Here is a 15,818-nt window from a genome sequence, read left to right on the forward strand (position 1 = left end):
CAAAACCTCATCCCTCCTGCTTGTATGACTTGGGGCAGGTCATTTCCCCTATTTCTGTCTGTAAAATGGGACAAGAATGAAGTACATCACAGGGCTGTTGTGAGGTGAAGTGACATGCCTGGCAGAGAGTCAACATTCAACCAATGCCTCTACATTTCTCTCTCCCAGGTCCTTTCCTCTGCCAGTGGGGGCAATCTGGGTAGACTTCGTGGTGGAGGTGGCATTTCAACTAGGCTCTGAAGAGTGAGGCGGATTTGTACAAAGTGAGGTGGGAGGACATGCTCTGGCTAGACAAAAGTGCGGAGGTGAGAACTTGGGACTGAGGGATGAGAAAGAGCTGGTGGCCTGATAGGAGACCCTAATGGAGAGCAGACGGAGACAGGTGGGAAAGGTGGCTGAATCAGAGCCTCCGGGGCCCACAAAGCTCAGAGAGGAGTCCAGATGGCTCTATGGGCAGAGTAAAGGAGCTGGTGGGTGTGAACATGCTTTGCAAACTGTAGTGCACCTGCCGGATATGCAGGGTTTGTAGAATGTGCTTTGTGAGCCCTCTCCCTTACACTCCCACCCTCTGAGTTGGCCTAAGAGGGGCCTCTCACAGCGTAGGAAAGAGCAATGCTGGAAACCAGATCGCTTTGGGTGACCCGGGGAGTGTCCGATGCCAGTTCATGACCTGTGAAAGAGCAATATTTGTTCCCTCCTGGGAAGGTTAAATGCAGCCCTATCAAATCTTAACTTTGATAAAAGTTTGCCTTGGAAATTGAAGGCTAAGAATGCAGTCTCTGTAGCCAGACCGCCTGGGTTTGCATTCCACTCCTGCTGGCTGGGTCACCTTGAGCATGTTAATCTCTCTGAGCCTCAGTTTCCTCATCTGTACAATGGGTATAACATGGTAAACTGGGTTTAGCCTAAGAGACAGAAGTGGTGTGATGGTAAGTGTGAATTACACATGAATAGCATTTGCTGTCCCGGAACTGCTCCTGGAAGATAAGATACATAATGTGTCTCCATCATCATTGTCATCACCATTACTAATAAAAAAAAAAAATTACCATTGATGTATCTGCATCCTCACGTTTATTGCAGCATTATTCACAATAGCCAAGGTATAAAAATAACCTACTTGTCCGTCAGTGGCTGAAAGGATAAAGAAGATGTGGTATATGTGCACAATGGAATACTATTCAGCCACGAGAAAGGGGGGAAATCCTGCCATTTTCGACAACGAGGATGGACCTCGAGGGCATTATGCTAAGTGAAAGATGTCAAACAGAGAAAGACAAATACCAGATGATCTCACTTACTTATTGAATCTTTAAAAGACACACTCAGAGAAGTGGAGAGTACAGTGGTGTGGCTGCCAGGAGTCAGGGGCCGAGGGGCACAGGGAGATCTTGCTCAAAGGGCAATAACTCCTAGTTATAAGATGAGCGAGCTTGGGGATCTAATGTACACAGCATGGGGATTGTAGCTGATAATACTGTCCACTTGTACGTTGCTAATAGAGTACGTCTTACGTGTTCTCACCACACACACACAAAAACCCAAAAACCAACGTTAACTATGCGACCAGATGGAGGTGACAATCATTTTGCAATTTATAAATGTAGCAAATCAACATGCACCCCACCTTACACTTACACAGTGGTGTGTCCGTTACATTTCAATAAAGCTGGGAAAAATGATTACTATTAAATAATTATGTGTGTAACAGCAGGAGTGCGTAGTTTTCCAAGAGCTTGGTTTCAGGAGTTAAAAAGATGTGACTCCCAATTCCATTTTACAGATGAGGAAACAGACTAAGGGGGGGGGAAGGGATTTGCCTCGGCTTCCTCATCTGCAAATAGGACTAATCCTCGAGCCCTCACCCTCCTAGTGAGGATTACAGGAGCCAAGTCAGTCAAATGCTCAGAGTGGAGCCACCCAGCATGGGGTGGGGGGACAACACCCTTTACCTCTGCCCCCACCATTTGGCTGATGGCCCATTGCCCTGGGGACATGGAACTGCCCCAGACATCTTGGCCTTGAATCCCAGACCTGTGGGTGGCCTGGCACCACAGGCATCTTGGTCCTCGCTCCAGCAGTTGCCTGGCCCTGTGGGTTCTGGCCCCCTCCCGGGCCTTGGCCCAGGATGAAAGTCTGGAGAGGGGGCCTGGGAAGGGGGAGGTGCGAGGTGGGGGTGCAAGGGCAGAACTGGCCCCAGGCCACAGCGATCTCAAGGCGGAGCTGGTCCCCATGTGGAGTCTGGGTCCCTGAACCCATAGAAGAAGTAAGAATTTCCTATGCAGAATCCCCCTCTCCCCTGACCTGCAACCTGCAGGCTGGCCTGGCTCAGCAGCACCCCTGGGTCCCCCGAGCCCTGGCTCTACTGTGAGTTCACACTGTGTGGCCTTGTTGAAGTCAGTGGGCCTCGGCTTTTCCACTTGTGAAATGAGGGGATTGGATGATGTGATTTTTGACATGGGCTCCATTGTTCTGATTCTATTGCTCTGTTTGACGTCTGTCTCTGTCTGTCCATCTGTCTCCCTGTCATGGTCCATCTCCCCCTCCACCCCTCTGTAATTCTGTCTCCATCATCTGTTTCTCTGCGGCTCTCCGCTTCTCCCAATCAGCCTCCCTATTTCTCTCTCCCTATCTGGTTTCCCCAGCTCTCCCACACCCTGTTTTCCATTATGATCCCCTTGGTGTGACCATTTTCCCCAAAACTGGTTAAGAGCGCATCCTGTGTCAGGCTCCACGCAGGGTGCTGGAGCCCAGTGGTAATGAGGAGGGCTGGGGCTGGGGGCTTCTCAGAAGCAGCCCCGAGGCGGGCAGTCATGTTCCTGGCCACCAGCTCCATCCCTGGGTCAGATTGTGGGGGGGTGGGGGACAGTCTCCAGGCTGGTCAGGAAGGAGTGTATGTATCGGGAGGGGAGGAGGGATGGGGGCCCAGTGTGGGCACAGGAACAGGACCCAGGCCTTGAATGTTCAACTCACCTGGGCACAGGGGGACCCCGCCATCCCTCCCCTAGACCTAGAAGCAGGAAGTCAGGCCAGGCCCAAGGTCCGACAGCCCGAGAGTGAAACATACGGGCCCTGAGCCAGCCTGCCTGGGCCGGTCCTTGCCCTGGCCTCTCTGTGCCCTAGTTTTGCTCATCTGCTAAATGGGTGTAATGAAAGTATCGGTAAAGTGGGTTGTCCCGGAATTCACCCAGGTAGCACAGGTAATGCATTTGGTGCCCCCCTTGGTCACCTTTTTTCCCTCTGCAGCACCCAACAGGGACACTTACGCCGCCTGTAACTGCAGACACAGAGGCCCCTTGGTGCAGAGACTTGGCGAAAGTCACACAGCACAGAGTGGCTGAGTCTGGATTCAAACCCAGATCTCCTACCTTCTGGGGGTTTCCCTGTTCCCTGCCCCAGGACTGGCACCCAGCGGGGACCCCGTGGGCCCATCCCCAGGCTGGGGTAGGGCCAGGCAGAGGCAAGGCGAGGTGGCTGCTGGCCAGCGTTTCTGCTGTGCGTGCTGGGTTCACAATGGAAAATGCTGCTCTCCGCAGTCACCAGGCAAGGTCGGGGCTCAGGGTGGCCCCCACTCCCTGCCCAGGACCTGCTGAGCCAGCTCCCCCTTTGTGCCCCAGACCACAGAGTCTAGTGTCTGCCAGACTATAAAATGGGGGGTCGGCCCCTCGTCCCCCACTGCACCAGCCTGCCCGCCTGCCTGTCCTCCAGTGGGAAGTAGCGGGTCCCCAGGTAAGAGGGGACCCACTGCCGCTGCTAAGCGCCCAAGGGGAGGGGAGAGGAGGGGGAGGCAGAGACATCAGAGACAGGAGAGAGTCAGAGAGATGGGGTCATCAGGAGAAAGGCAGAGAGAAAGAGAGAAAGCTAAGGAAAGATAAAAATAGGCAGAGAGAGGATAGAGAGGGAGAGAGGAATAGAAAGAGATAAAAGATAAAACAGTGACAAAGAACAGATAGAGAGGGAGATGCAGAGATGCAGAGAGGGAGACACTGGAGGAGAGAGAAACAGAAAGAGACAGAAGAGTAGGTACAGAGAGAAGCAAAGACAGAAATAAGCAGAAAGGCAGAGAGAGGGAGGAGGAGAGGGAGGGCAGGGGGGAGGGGGAGGAGAAAGATGGGGGCGGGGGGGGAGGGAGAATTGAAGGAATGGACACAGCTCCAGGAAGGAACCCAGCCACCAGCCCAGGGAATGTTGATTCACAGACTGACTTGGGGGCAGGAGTGGGGGTTAAGCAAAACCCTGGAAGCCACACATGTGGCCCAGATGTCCTGCCTGCCCACAGTGGACAGAGCACCCCCAGAGGAACAACGGTCTTTCTCGGGGGAGGCACCACGAGGGATCTGCTTACCCCAACTAGCTCTTTCTTACAGAAATTTTTCAGAAATCCTCTGCCAAAAGGTCTTGATCTGCCCTGTCAGATCTGCCCTGGAGTCCCTGGAAATTGTCTCCAAAATTAAAGGGGACATTTTTTCCCAGGGGACAAGGACAAGGCGTTCTTCAAACATTCAAAGACATCCACAACCCCAGAGTAACAAGGAACCACTGGAATTGACCAAAGCCCTCTCCACCCAACGCCCACACAGCCACAGCCTTCATTTCAGAACCTGACACGCACCAAACACGCCCTCCTGGGTCCTCCTTTACCCCCCAGTCCCAGGCCTGGATCTGCACCCGCACACCCATTCCCAGACAGTGCCAGAGGCAGCTGTTTGTCTGGGAAAGGAGAGAGGACCAGGCATCCGGTCAATCTCTGAACGGATGTTAACTGAGCATCTCCTATGTACCAGGTGCTGAGCCAGGAGCTGGGGATGGAAGGATGAATAAATGGGAATGAGGATGGCAGAGCATGTAATAACCCAATTGCTGGATTTGTCTGCTTGAGTCACAGTTGGAGTCGTACCACTTAGTAGCTGGTACTAGTAAGTACTAAGTCCACGTAGGAGCTGTGTGGGCTTGGGCAGGTCACCTCCCCTCTCTGAGCCTCAGATTGCTCAGAGGGGATAAGATAGCACCTAAGGCATGGAGTTCCAGTGAGGCACAGACAGATTCATTAACAAATGTAACAGAGCCTGCATCCTGTAAGCAGTCCCAAATGGGACTTCTTGTTATTAATCTGCTGAGGCAAATCTGAAGTCGCCCAAGCCAAGAGGCATGGAAAGTGACTCCAAGGGGCAGTGGAACGACACAGCAGGGGAACAGCGGGTTAGAAGGGAGGCCTGGCTGGTGGAGCTCCGGCAGGGTCAGAAGCCTGGAGGAAGGCATACCAGGGATGAGTGGTCCCCAGACAGGAAATCCTTGACTGGAGAGAAATCGGGATAGAAAACTTAAAGGCTGGTGTTTTAGAAGGAGAAAGAGGATATGAATTCAAAGAAGCCTGAAAGCGCAGGGTGACGGGGGATGCGAGCTGGGACGCAGCTTGGGGGTACCATCGCGGAATGAACCCAGGCCGAGGGCTTCTTTACAGACCTTTGCAGGTGGGAACCATGTCTCAGCCTGCGGCCAAGGCCTCGACCACCGCGGCGGTGAACCCTGGGCCTGATGGGAAGGGGAAGGGGGCCCCGCCCCCAGGATCAGCCCCAGGGTCCGGCCCCGCCCCGCCCCCAGCCCAGCCCGTGCCGGCTGCTAAAGGAGAAGTGCCTCCTGGGATCTACAAGGTGAGGCTGGGGGCGGGTGGGTGGTCTTCCTCTCCCTCCTCCCCTTGCCCCTCCCTCTTTCTCCTCTCCTTCCTCCCCTCTCCTCCCCCTCCTCCCCTGATTCCTTTCCACTCCCTTGCCCTCCCCCTCCTTCTCTCCCCTCCCCCTCACCCCCTGCCTACCCCCAACTCCTCCTCTTTCCCCCTCTACCGGCTTGCACCTGCTTATTAGAGTTTGTCGAAAGAAAAAACAGAAAGAAAGAAAGTGGGCTGGCTTAGCAGCAGGAAATGCCTGTCCCAGGAGGGCAAAAACACGGCCTCAGACTCTCCTGAAAAGTGTTCCAAGCCGTCGGTCAGGACTCCTGGAGAGCAAGGCGTCCAGTCCCCTGGGACTGGGCTGGGGTGGGTTTCAACCTTAGGTGCACAGAACTGGCTCACTTCACCACCCTTGGTTCGTGACACGCTTGCCTGCGGTCCACGCGTGGCTGGCTTTTGTTTATGTAGTTGCTTATTGAATGGCTGATTTCAATTTAATTTTTAATACCGCAGCACAAGCCTGCAATCCACCACCCATATTAAACATTCTCTAACTCCAGAGTGTCCCGCGTGAGTCCACCTCCCTTGTCCTCTACTCCAGGAACGGCCATCCTGACCCCACCCATCATCTGCTTGCTTGCTTGCTTTTTTATGTACTTCTTTGCATTGGTCATTTAAAAAAAAAAAAAATATATATATATATATATATTTGTGTTTTATTTGTTTTTAACATCCTGAAATATACTGTAGGTAATTGTTCTGGGTTTTTTGTTTTTCTTTTATGAGATTTCTAATAGTCACTCATATGATTGTGCCTTGCTGTGGGTCATTCATATTGGTTGCTGTGTGATATTTTAGAGTGTGACTGGCGCTCCTGACAATCAGTTTGGGTGGGTGCTAGCTTTGCTGTCATGAGTGACCTGGCCAGGGCTTTTTTTATCCGTGTATCCTGGGGCACACCTGCAGGAGTGTCTCGTGGAAGTACTGTGTCAAAGTATGTGGGCCTCTGCCTTTTACAGCTGGGGAAACTGAGTAAGAGAGGGAACACACTTGCCTTGGTTAAAATGAACGGCAGAGTTTTCCCAACTTGGGAAAACGAGTGGATAAAAACCAAAAATTTGATGGTTAGTGAAGAGGAACGGATTGACTCTATGGTTTGGTGGGTAGACTGGCAAGTGTTTGCTGAGCATCTGCTCTGGGGCAGGGCCTGGGGCTTGGATATACAGGAATGGATCCACCCATCGGTCTTTGGCGGGGTTGAGTGGAAACGGAGAGAGGTGCACAGAGAGAGACCCAGAAGCCAAGTAGCAGTGACTGTGTGGTGTGTTACTTGTGCTGCTGATGGGGTGAGCACAGTGAGGGAGGGAGTACTGAACCAAGCCCACCCAGGGAGGGGTTATCAGGGAGGGCTTCCTGGAGGAGGTGGTGTTAGCCTAGAAGAGGACAGGGAACATGAGCTCCGGCATGAGGATGTGTGGTGGAAAGGGGCATTCCAGGCAGGAAGAACAGCACAGATAAAGGCCTGGAAGGAAGACCCATCAGTTCCTAATGATGGTGCAGATATTAAGTTCAGAAGTGGATGGAAGGCAGGACAGGATCGTTTCACAGACCTTGGCTCGTGGCAAGCTCTCATGTGATCTGGGCATGGCCTGCTTTTATTTATATGGGTACTTAATGCATATTTGATCTGGAGCCTCTCCAGTTTGGAGTTACTCCCCCCTCATTCTGCCCCCTGGGCATGGGGGTGCTTCTCTCCTGCAGCTGGTGGTCTTTGAGCAGGAGAACTTCCAGGGCCGGCGGGTGGAATTCTCCGGGGAGTGCTTGAACCTGGGAGACCGTGGCTTCGACCGAGTGCGCAGCCTCATTGTCGTCTCGGGACCGTGAGTGTTGGGCGGCCGAGGGGCAGTCCTACGGCCATAGTAAATAATAATAACAAAACAACAGTAGTTGCCACTTACTGGCCACTGCTTCACTCTGAGCCTGCCACCGTGCTGGCGGAGACACACACAGTTGTCCCTTGGTATCCGTGGTGGACTGGTAACGGGACTCCTACCGGATAACGAAATCTGCGGATGCTCAAGTCCCTTACGTAAGATGGTGCAGTACAGTCGGAACTTGGTATCCACAAATGCAGAACCCGCGGATACTGAGGCCAACTGTATATTACTTCTGGTACTTATTTCAAACCTAAGAGGGAGGAAAGGGAGGTATTATTCTCCTTCCCATTTTACAGGTGAGGAAGCTGAGGCTCAGACAGGTGCTTTGATTAGCATAAGGACACACCGACAGTAAGTCATGATTCTAAGCCCCAGGGAAATGCCATTTCTGCTGTAGGAGGAATCCTGCCCTTCACCAGTGGCAGGAGGACGCCGAAGAGCCAGGTGTCCATTAGCTGTCCCCTCTCCCGGGCATCAGGCAGCTTAAAGGGTAATAGTGAGCATCTGTTGAGTACACACGAGGTGCCAGGCACTGACTGAGGGCTGTATCTAGGTGATCCTAAAGTGCTGTGTGAGGGAGGGGCTATTCTTATTTCCATTTGACAGATGGGGAAACTGAGGCTCAGAGTCACCTAGTGGTAAGTGGCAGAGCCTGGTTTCAACTCAGCTTGATCAGCTTCATCCACGGTGCTTTTATTACCATGCTCGCTCTACAGCCTGCCCCTGACCCTCTGGGCTTCTCTGGGCCTTACTGACCACCATACAAAGCAAGAATAATTGTCCCTTGGACATTGTGACTGCACCGTCTTCAGCCCCTGTGGACTAAGCTCAAGGCACAGGGCCAGCCCCAGGACAAGACCCCCAGGGCCCCTTTGCCCCTTGTCTTTCCAGCACAGAAGCCCCCAAGAGATGTGATCAGCCTGTATGCCCAGTATCCCGGGGCTCTGGGCAGTACAAAGAGCAGAGATGGGCTTTGAGGTCAGACAGGTCTGGCTTTGAATCCCAGCTCTCCCGTTTGCCTTATTCAGCGCCTGAGCCTCAGTTTCCTCATCTCTGAAATGGGCAGAGCAGTAGTCCCTACTACCCTCCACTGGATTATGCTAAGGTCTGAAGGAGATAATGCAGCGTGGACCTGGCACTTTGTGGGTGCCCAGACATGGCAGGTGGCAGTGATGATTATTTACTTTCCTCGTTGCCCTGTGATTTTAGCTAAGTCACCCTGGGCCAAGGTAGGCTCGTAAGCTCAGCCCCACCCTCAGATTTAAAGCCCAGCTGGGAACAGAAGCTACCGGATGTGGCCAGTTTGGGTTTTCAGGCTTTTTTTGGTGTCAGTGACTCAAACCCAGAGTACTGCTCCTCAAACAAAGATGCAGCTGGTCTTCGGTGTGTGCGCCGGGGCTGCGCCCGATGGGGAGAGAGAAGAGCCTGTGGTCCAGGGCCCTGGGTCTTTGTCGGGGTGGAAAAAAAGACGGAAGGGGTGAGGTGGGCAGGGGGAGGGGAGGAGAGGTATGTGCCCTCACACACGCAGGGAGGGGAAGGGGAGGCTTCAGCTGACACCTGACACCGTCATGTGACTTTAGACCAGCGGCTTAACCCCTCTGAGCCTGAGTTCCCATATCTGAAACTTAAGATTCCTTCCCTACCTCTCTCCTTGCTCCTAAGACTCCAATGAGCCATAGGAGATGAGAAAAGGCACAAAAATAAAGCTGACAATTCCTCACTCAGATAACAGGTCCTCAGTGGGCAATGTGACTCCTGAGTCAGACCGTTTTGGAGGAGAGTGGCAGGGTGGCAAGAACATATCAGTGTCTGTCTTTCCATAGGCAGAGCCCTCCGGCTGCTTCCCTCCCTCTTTAATCATAAAAGATATTACTCATTGTGCTTTCTCCTTTAGACCCTCATAACCTCCTGATGAGGTAGATGCAATCATTTCTTCTCCTTTACTGAGGCTTGACAAGCTTAAGTGACTTGCCCAAAGTCACACAGAAAATAAATGATAAACTGAGATTAGAACTCAGGTCTATTTCCAAAGTCTATGCTCTTAACTCCTACGTGGTGCCGTCTTCCAAGTCTCCCTTCCCATTCACCCATGTATAGATCAACCCATTCATCCATCCATCTGTCCATTCATTCTCCATCCATTTATTCATCCCTCTGCTTACCCCTCCTTCCATCCATTCTCCATCATGCATTCATCCATCCATCATTACACTTATCCATGTACCCATCTGTCCATCTCCCCACCTACCCATCCACCTATCCATCCACTCATCTACCCATCCATCCATCCATCCATCCATCCTTTTCTCATATACTTGAGACTAGGCAGGGCTGAGGCAGATTCAACTGTCTTCTGGAAGAATAAGTCTGCATCTTCAATTCTGTCACTCCAGTGTGGATTCTTCATTCCTCAGACAAGACCTGAGGCTCCTGGAACACATTCTGTTTCAGTCCATGATGGTAGCCTGGTCCCCCATGAAATGGGGACCATCTAATTTCCCCGAGAATCCCTGGTCCCTCTAACACAAGCTCGCTTCTCATTCTCAATCAGGCTGCACAGAGAAAGCTTTCAAGCTTATAATTAGTCCTTTTCGAGGACTGAAGACCTTCATGTGCACAATCACATTTAATTCTCATAGGTTTCTGAGAGGTAAGTGTTACCATCACTTTCCTCCCGCTGCCCCCATGTCAGTTACTGCCTCCTGTATGCCAGGCCAGTCTTTTCCAAACATGCTTCAAGCACCTGTATCCATTTCTCCCTACCCCCATACCTCCAGGACTGTTACTTATTTCAGATATTTAATTTAAAATGATCTTTTTTTGGACACAAATAACTGTATATCAAAAGAACCTTTACATCACTTTTACAAGCAGAAAGCTAATATTTTGCTATAAGTAAAAGATATTCATAAAAATGCATGCAGTAACAAGAGCAGGGCTCTTACAGCATTGCCTGCTCAAGGCTCCGGGCTGGCAGCCTGTTCTTCATTTGCTGCAAAGAGAGGTTAGTAAGTGTTAAAGGCACATTAGCATCCAGTGAAGACTTTCTCCTAGCTGTAATCAGGTTTAAAAAAAAAAAAAAAGTCTTCTTATGTACTATTCCCCCCCAAATCCTCAGAGTACTTAAATCACGTGTGAATCCTGCATCTGGGGAAACATTTTGTTCATATCATTACACACATGGTCTCATTTCATCCTGCACCAACTCTAAGGAACTAGGCATAATAGATGAGGAAACCGAGGCTCAGAGAGGTGAAGCAACTTGCCTGTGGTCACACAGTCAGTAAGTGGTATAGCCTGGGATCCAACCCACCGGCTTTGGGGCTGCCTTACAAGGGGGAGATCAGAAGGCACGTGGTGGGGAGGGGGCTTCTGCTAATGATTTCTCTCCTTTCTGCCTTTGATCCTCCGGCCTTCCCCACCCTCCCCATCTCTCTCACATCCAGCTGGGTCGCCTTTGAGCAGTCCAATTTCCGGGGGGAGATGTTCGTCCTGGAGAAGGGTGAGTACCCGCGATGGGACACGTGGTCGAGCAGCTACCGCAGCGACCGGCTCATGTCCTTCCGACCCGTCAGGATGGTAAGTGGCTCCTGGACCAGGCCCTGTGGATTCATGGGCGAGGACAGGGCAGGTGTGAGGTCTGACATCTACTAGAGCAAGGGAGTCAGATGAGCAAGAGAATGAAGGAAAACCTAATTGCAGAAATCAATCTACAATGGCGAACAACCATGGTACGTGCGGTACAGGTGCCAGGCAGCGTGTCAGGAAACTGGGACTCTGATGCTGGGGAAGGGGGCATGGGAGTGGTCAGGGGTGATCAGGGGAGACAGCTCCCAAAGGCTGGGAACCGAGTCAGCCATGTGAGCAGCCTTCCAGGGAACAGTGCATGTGGAGTTCCTGAAGTGAGAGTGGACTGGGTGTGACCAGAGAACTAAAAAGGGGCCAGTGTGGCTGCAGCCGAGGGAGTGGAGGGGAGTGGGGTGCATGATGAGTTGCGAGGAATTAAATGCTTCTCTGGAAGGTTCTGCCCCTCACTGGCACTGGCTGTGTGCCATTGATCAAGAACCTTGACCTCTCTGAGCCTCTGCATCCCTGATCATAATAATAAAAATAGCAGATACTTTTTTTTGGAGTACTTGGTATATGCCGGGCATCCTGCTAGGTGCTCTGTATGGCTTAACTCCGTGAAGTAGAGGCTGACGCCCCCTTTCCAGAGATGAGGAGGGTCCTTCCAGCCTGGGCAGCAGCAATCCCAGCAAGTCCCGCCCTGGCCTGAGCAGACAGCTCTCTCTCTCCCCCCCCCCCACACCCAGGAGGCCCCCTGCATTCTTCGCACGCCTGACCCAGCCTGTCCTTCCCTAGGATGCCCAGGAGCACAAGCTCTCCCTGTTTGAAGGTGCCAACTTCAAGGGCAACACCTTGGAAATCCAGGATGACGACGTGCCCAGTCTCTGGGTCTACGGCTTCTGTGACCGTGTGGGCAGCGTGAAGGTCTCCAGTGGAACGTAAGCATCTCTCCGGCCAGGCCCTCAGCCCTTGCGTCAGGCACAGACTCGGAGACTGTCCCCCTTATTGGATAGGACATCAGACGGGCAGGAAAGGTCCCGGCTCCTTCTCAGTTCTGCCAGTGCTGGTGTCGGGGTTCCACCAAAAGAGCTTCGTTCCTCTGGGGAGTGGAGTCGCACATTACTGCTTGTCGGTGTTGCTGCTTGTCAGTGGCAACGATCCTAGCATTTGGTTCTTAAAAGCTGGAAGATGGGGAAGAATAGGGGCCTCTAGACCCCTATTTGGACTGCAGGAATAATTAAGTAAGGGAGGGCAGGGAGGATGTGAGTAGGTGAGTCTGTAGGTGTCTAGGGAAGGAGAAATTTAGGGAAATCGGAGCCTCTGGGGGAATGAGCAGAATGTATCTGAGAATTGATACTGTGTCCTGAAAGGATATGACCCTGTCACCGAAGTGCTGTGGACCCTGGGTGGGCCACGTGCCCCTCTCTGTGTCTCAGTGTTGCCATCTATATAGTGGGCACACCAGATGCCTTGATTTCAAAGGACTCTGTCTGCTCTGAACTCTCAGGATTTGAAGCTTTCAGAACAGAGCCCCACGGCCCCATGTCTTTGAGAACCCATGGAGGACTGGATGCCCAAAGGAGGTCACTTTATCCATCCTCTGTCCCCAAACAACCATGCCAGACACTCTGGTCTCCTCTAAGCAAATGTAAGGATGCCCACCTGTCCACCGCAGACTCTTTCTGAGATCCTGTAACATCGTCAGGGTCCTGGTCTTTTTCTTATTTTTTTCCTCTTTCCCTGAAAAGTACCCCTGCCTTCAAGCTATCTGAAATTTATTAACCATTGCCTGTGAGTCAGACATTGTGCCAGGCACACTGGGGGAGGCACGGATGAATAAGGCTCAGTCCCTGCCCTCAGTAGGTTCTCAGTCTAGCAGGGAGGTATGAGTGTACCTGTGAGACGGTGTCTGATGATTCTAGGTAAGAGATGGTCCACACAGGAGGTCAGAGAAGGGAGGAAGGTTTCTGGGACTGGGGCGTGTGTGCTGGAATGGAGAGCAGGTCTGAGGCTTATCTGAGGAGGCTGGAACTTAAACCAGACTTTGAAAGCTGGGCAGGGGGCTGGGAGATGCCTAGAAAGATCATCCCAGCAGAGGCAACGACAGAATTAGAAATAAATCATTGTTAATAACTTACATTAGGTGCTTACTGTGTACCAAGCACTGTGCTAACTACTTTTAATGACTAGTTCTCAAGTCTTTACAACATACCAGTGAGACAGGTGTGTTATCATCTCCATTTCAGATAGCAAGCTGGGGTTCTGAGCAGTCGTCTGCCTCGATTCTCCCAGCTGGTAAATGGCAGTGCTAGGATTTGAACTGGGTCTGTCTGCTATCACAGAATATGCATTCCCAACTAGCGTGCACAAATCCACTGACAAGCAAAGGAAACCATTTTTTAAAACAAAGCTCCCCCTTCTTATCTGCCTCTTTGCTAACCAGCCCCCAGGCCCCATCTTCACTCCCTTTGCTCCTGTTCTCTGAGCTCCAGGGCACCACTTTTGGTGAGATGTGTACTAACACCCTAATAAATCAGCTACCATGAGCATCCCCACTTTCTAGAGGAGAAAACTGAGGTCTGTTAGAGAGGTGAGATCACTGGCCAAAGCCAGTAGGAAGCCAAACCAGCACAGAGGAGCCCGGGTGATCCAGGCTCAGGGCCTCACAGGTGAGGGATGGAGAGCCGACTGCAGGGGTGGCTGGAGAACCAGCCGGTCCAGATGGGGGTCTGGGTGCTAGGCAGTGAGGCTGGCTGCCTCCACGCTGTCCTTCTTGCTTTCCTTCCAGCTGGGTCGGCTATCAGTATCCTGGCTACCGTGGGTACCAAGTATCTCCTGGAGCCTGGCGAGTTCCGGCACTGGAACGAGTGGGGGGCCTTCCAGCCACAGATGCAGGCTGTGCGCCGCCTGCGTGACAGACAGTGGCACCGTGAAGGCTGCTTCCCCGTCCTGGCCACAGAGCCCCCCAAGTGAGTCCCCACTCCTCTCTTCTCCCTTGCCCCACCCTTCTGTGGGCTCATCTTCCCCATCTTCCCCATGCAAATAAAAGTTCCTAAAGCCAAAATGTCTCCTGGGTCTGTGAACAGACATATGCCTCAAGGTCCCCTGTTGTTGCTGGCCTGTGACTTCCTCTGTCTTGACAATTACAATAATAAAAACAGCAAGCACCACTAAGTCCTTTATATTCTCTTAGTGTATCTTTTGGACTACTCTAGGAGGCCAGTATGATATAATTATTCCTATTTAACCAAGGAAGAAATTGAGGCCCAGAGAGGGGAAGTGACTTGCCCAATGTCACACAGCTAGCATGGCACGATTTGAACCCAGGCAGTCTGGCTTCAGAGCTACACCCTTAAACAAGCCTGTGTTTTCAGATTCTTCTCCTTCATGTACCACTCTCCTTGATTTTTTGCCTTCTCCGCTTACCATCTGTTTAGTTATTTACTTAATATTTTTATTTGAATAGGCAATCTTGTGTGCTTCGGTGCACTGATTTGTAAATAAAACTTTAGAACACTACAGGATGTGGAAAATCAGCATCATATGTCAGAGATAGAGCAATCATCTAAATGAGTACAATTTAAAGAAGGCCAAGTATTGAATTCTCAGCAGACACCACTGCTTGCTGAAGGTTTTAAGGCTGCAGCCTGCTCACTCTTTGACAGAATGGGTGATGAGTGAGAGTCAGAGACAGGTATGAGAGACATGCTTGAACCAAACAGATTTTTCTCCCTGATTCAATCAAAGAAGACGGAGAAGAACGTTATTTTCTTGTATCTGATTCAGTGTTATTTAATCCTGGGTCCAAGTTCCACCTGGAATCACCTCTCCTATGCAAATGGCACGAGCCGTGCTCTGGAAATCTGCACCAGGCAGGATTGACTCTATGTAAACAAGTGGCATTGATTGTTCTTAACCATTAATCTAGGCAGGAAGCCTGGGGGAGGTGTTGCCATGGATATCTTCCTGGAGGAGGGAATATTAGAAGGGAGCCTTGAAGGATGACGCAGGAGCTTTCTTGGTGGAGAATAGGGGAGATGACATTCCAGGTAGAGCAAATGCTAGGGTCCCTGCTATCCCATACCTTTGTGCAAGTGATAAAAGTTGCCTCTTCCTCAAGACATTTGATTGCCTTCCACCAGAAATTATTTGTATAAATCTGTGATGTATATGATGTCAGTATGGTACCCTTGAGCTGTCCCCAACTTGCACAACTGTACTTGGCAGCCCCAGAGCACCATGGGCAAAAGCACAGAGGCTGAGAGAGCTTGTGGTGGGTCCAAGCAGAGCTTATTAAAGTGGGAGGAGTCACTTGGTGGTTGTGTGGCTAGAAGTCGGGCATGGGAAGAGAATGCTGAGTGTGGCAGAAGCGGAGGCTGGAAAGAAAAGTGGGGCCTCCTGACAGCCCACTCTGTGGTTTGGCTGAGCTTCACATAGAAGATCTTCCCCTCTGGGATGTGCGTTTTCTCTCTTCCTCCCACCCTCGTTTTCCCACCCTCCACCCTCCAATTTGACCAGCATCTTGTATTAGAAGACAGGCTGCCTTGTCTTGAACTAGAAGTAAGGATTCCTGGGTCGGATCAGGAGACATGAGTGTTAATCGTGCTCTTCCATTAGAAGCTGCAAAGTGTTGGACAAATCACTTCCAT

The 15,818-nt window shown here is 51.5% G+C and overlaps 1 protein-coding gene across 1 annotated transcript; it reads left to right on the forward strand.

The window, feature by feature from the left end:
* The first annotated feature begins 5,243 nt into the window (after positions 1 to 5,243).
* Positions 5,244 to 14,324, forward strand: CRYBB1 (crystallin beta B1). The gene is given in 6 exon segments (XM_032471249.1): positions 5,244 to 5,651; positions 7,427 to 7,545; positions 11,049 to 11,181; positions 11,965 to 12,107; positions 13,958 to 13,997; positions 13,999 to 14,324. Coding segments are annotated over 6 exon segments (798 nt in total). The 5' UTR covers positions 5,244 to 5,432; the 3' UTR covers positions 14,143 to 14,324.
* Positions 14,325 to 15,818: the final 1,494 nt, after the last annotated feature.

The sequence above is a fragment of the Camelus ferus genome, chromosome 32 (genome assembly GCF_009834535.1).
Source record: "Camelus ferus isolate YT-003-E chromosome 32, BCGSAC_Cfer_1.0, whole genome shotgun sequence".
Lineage (NCBI taxonomy): Eukaryota > Metazoa > Chordata > Mammalia > Artiodactyla > Camelidae > Camelus > Camelus ferus.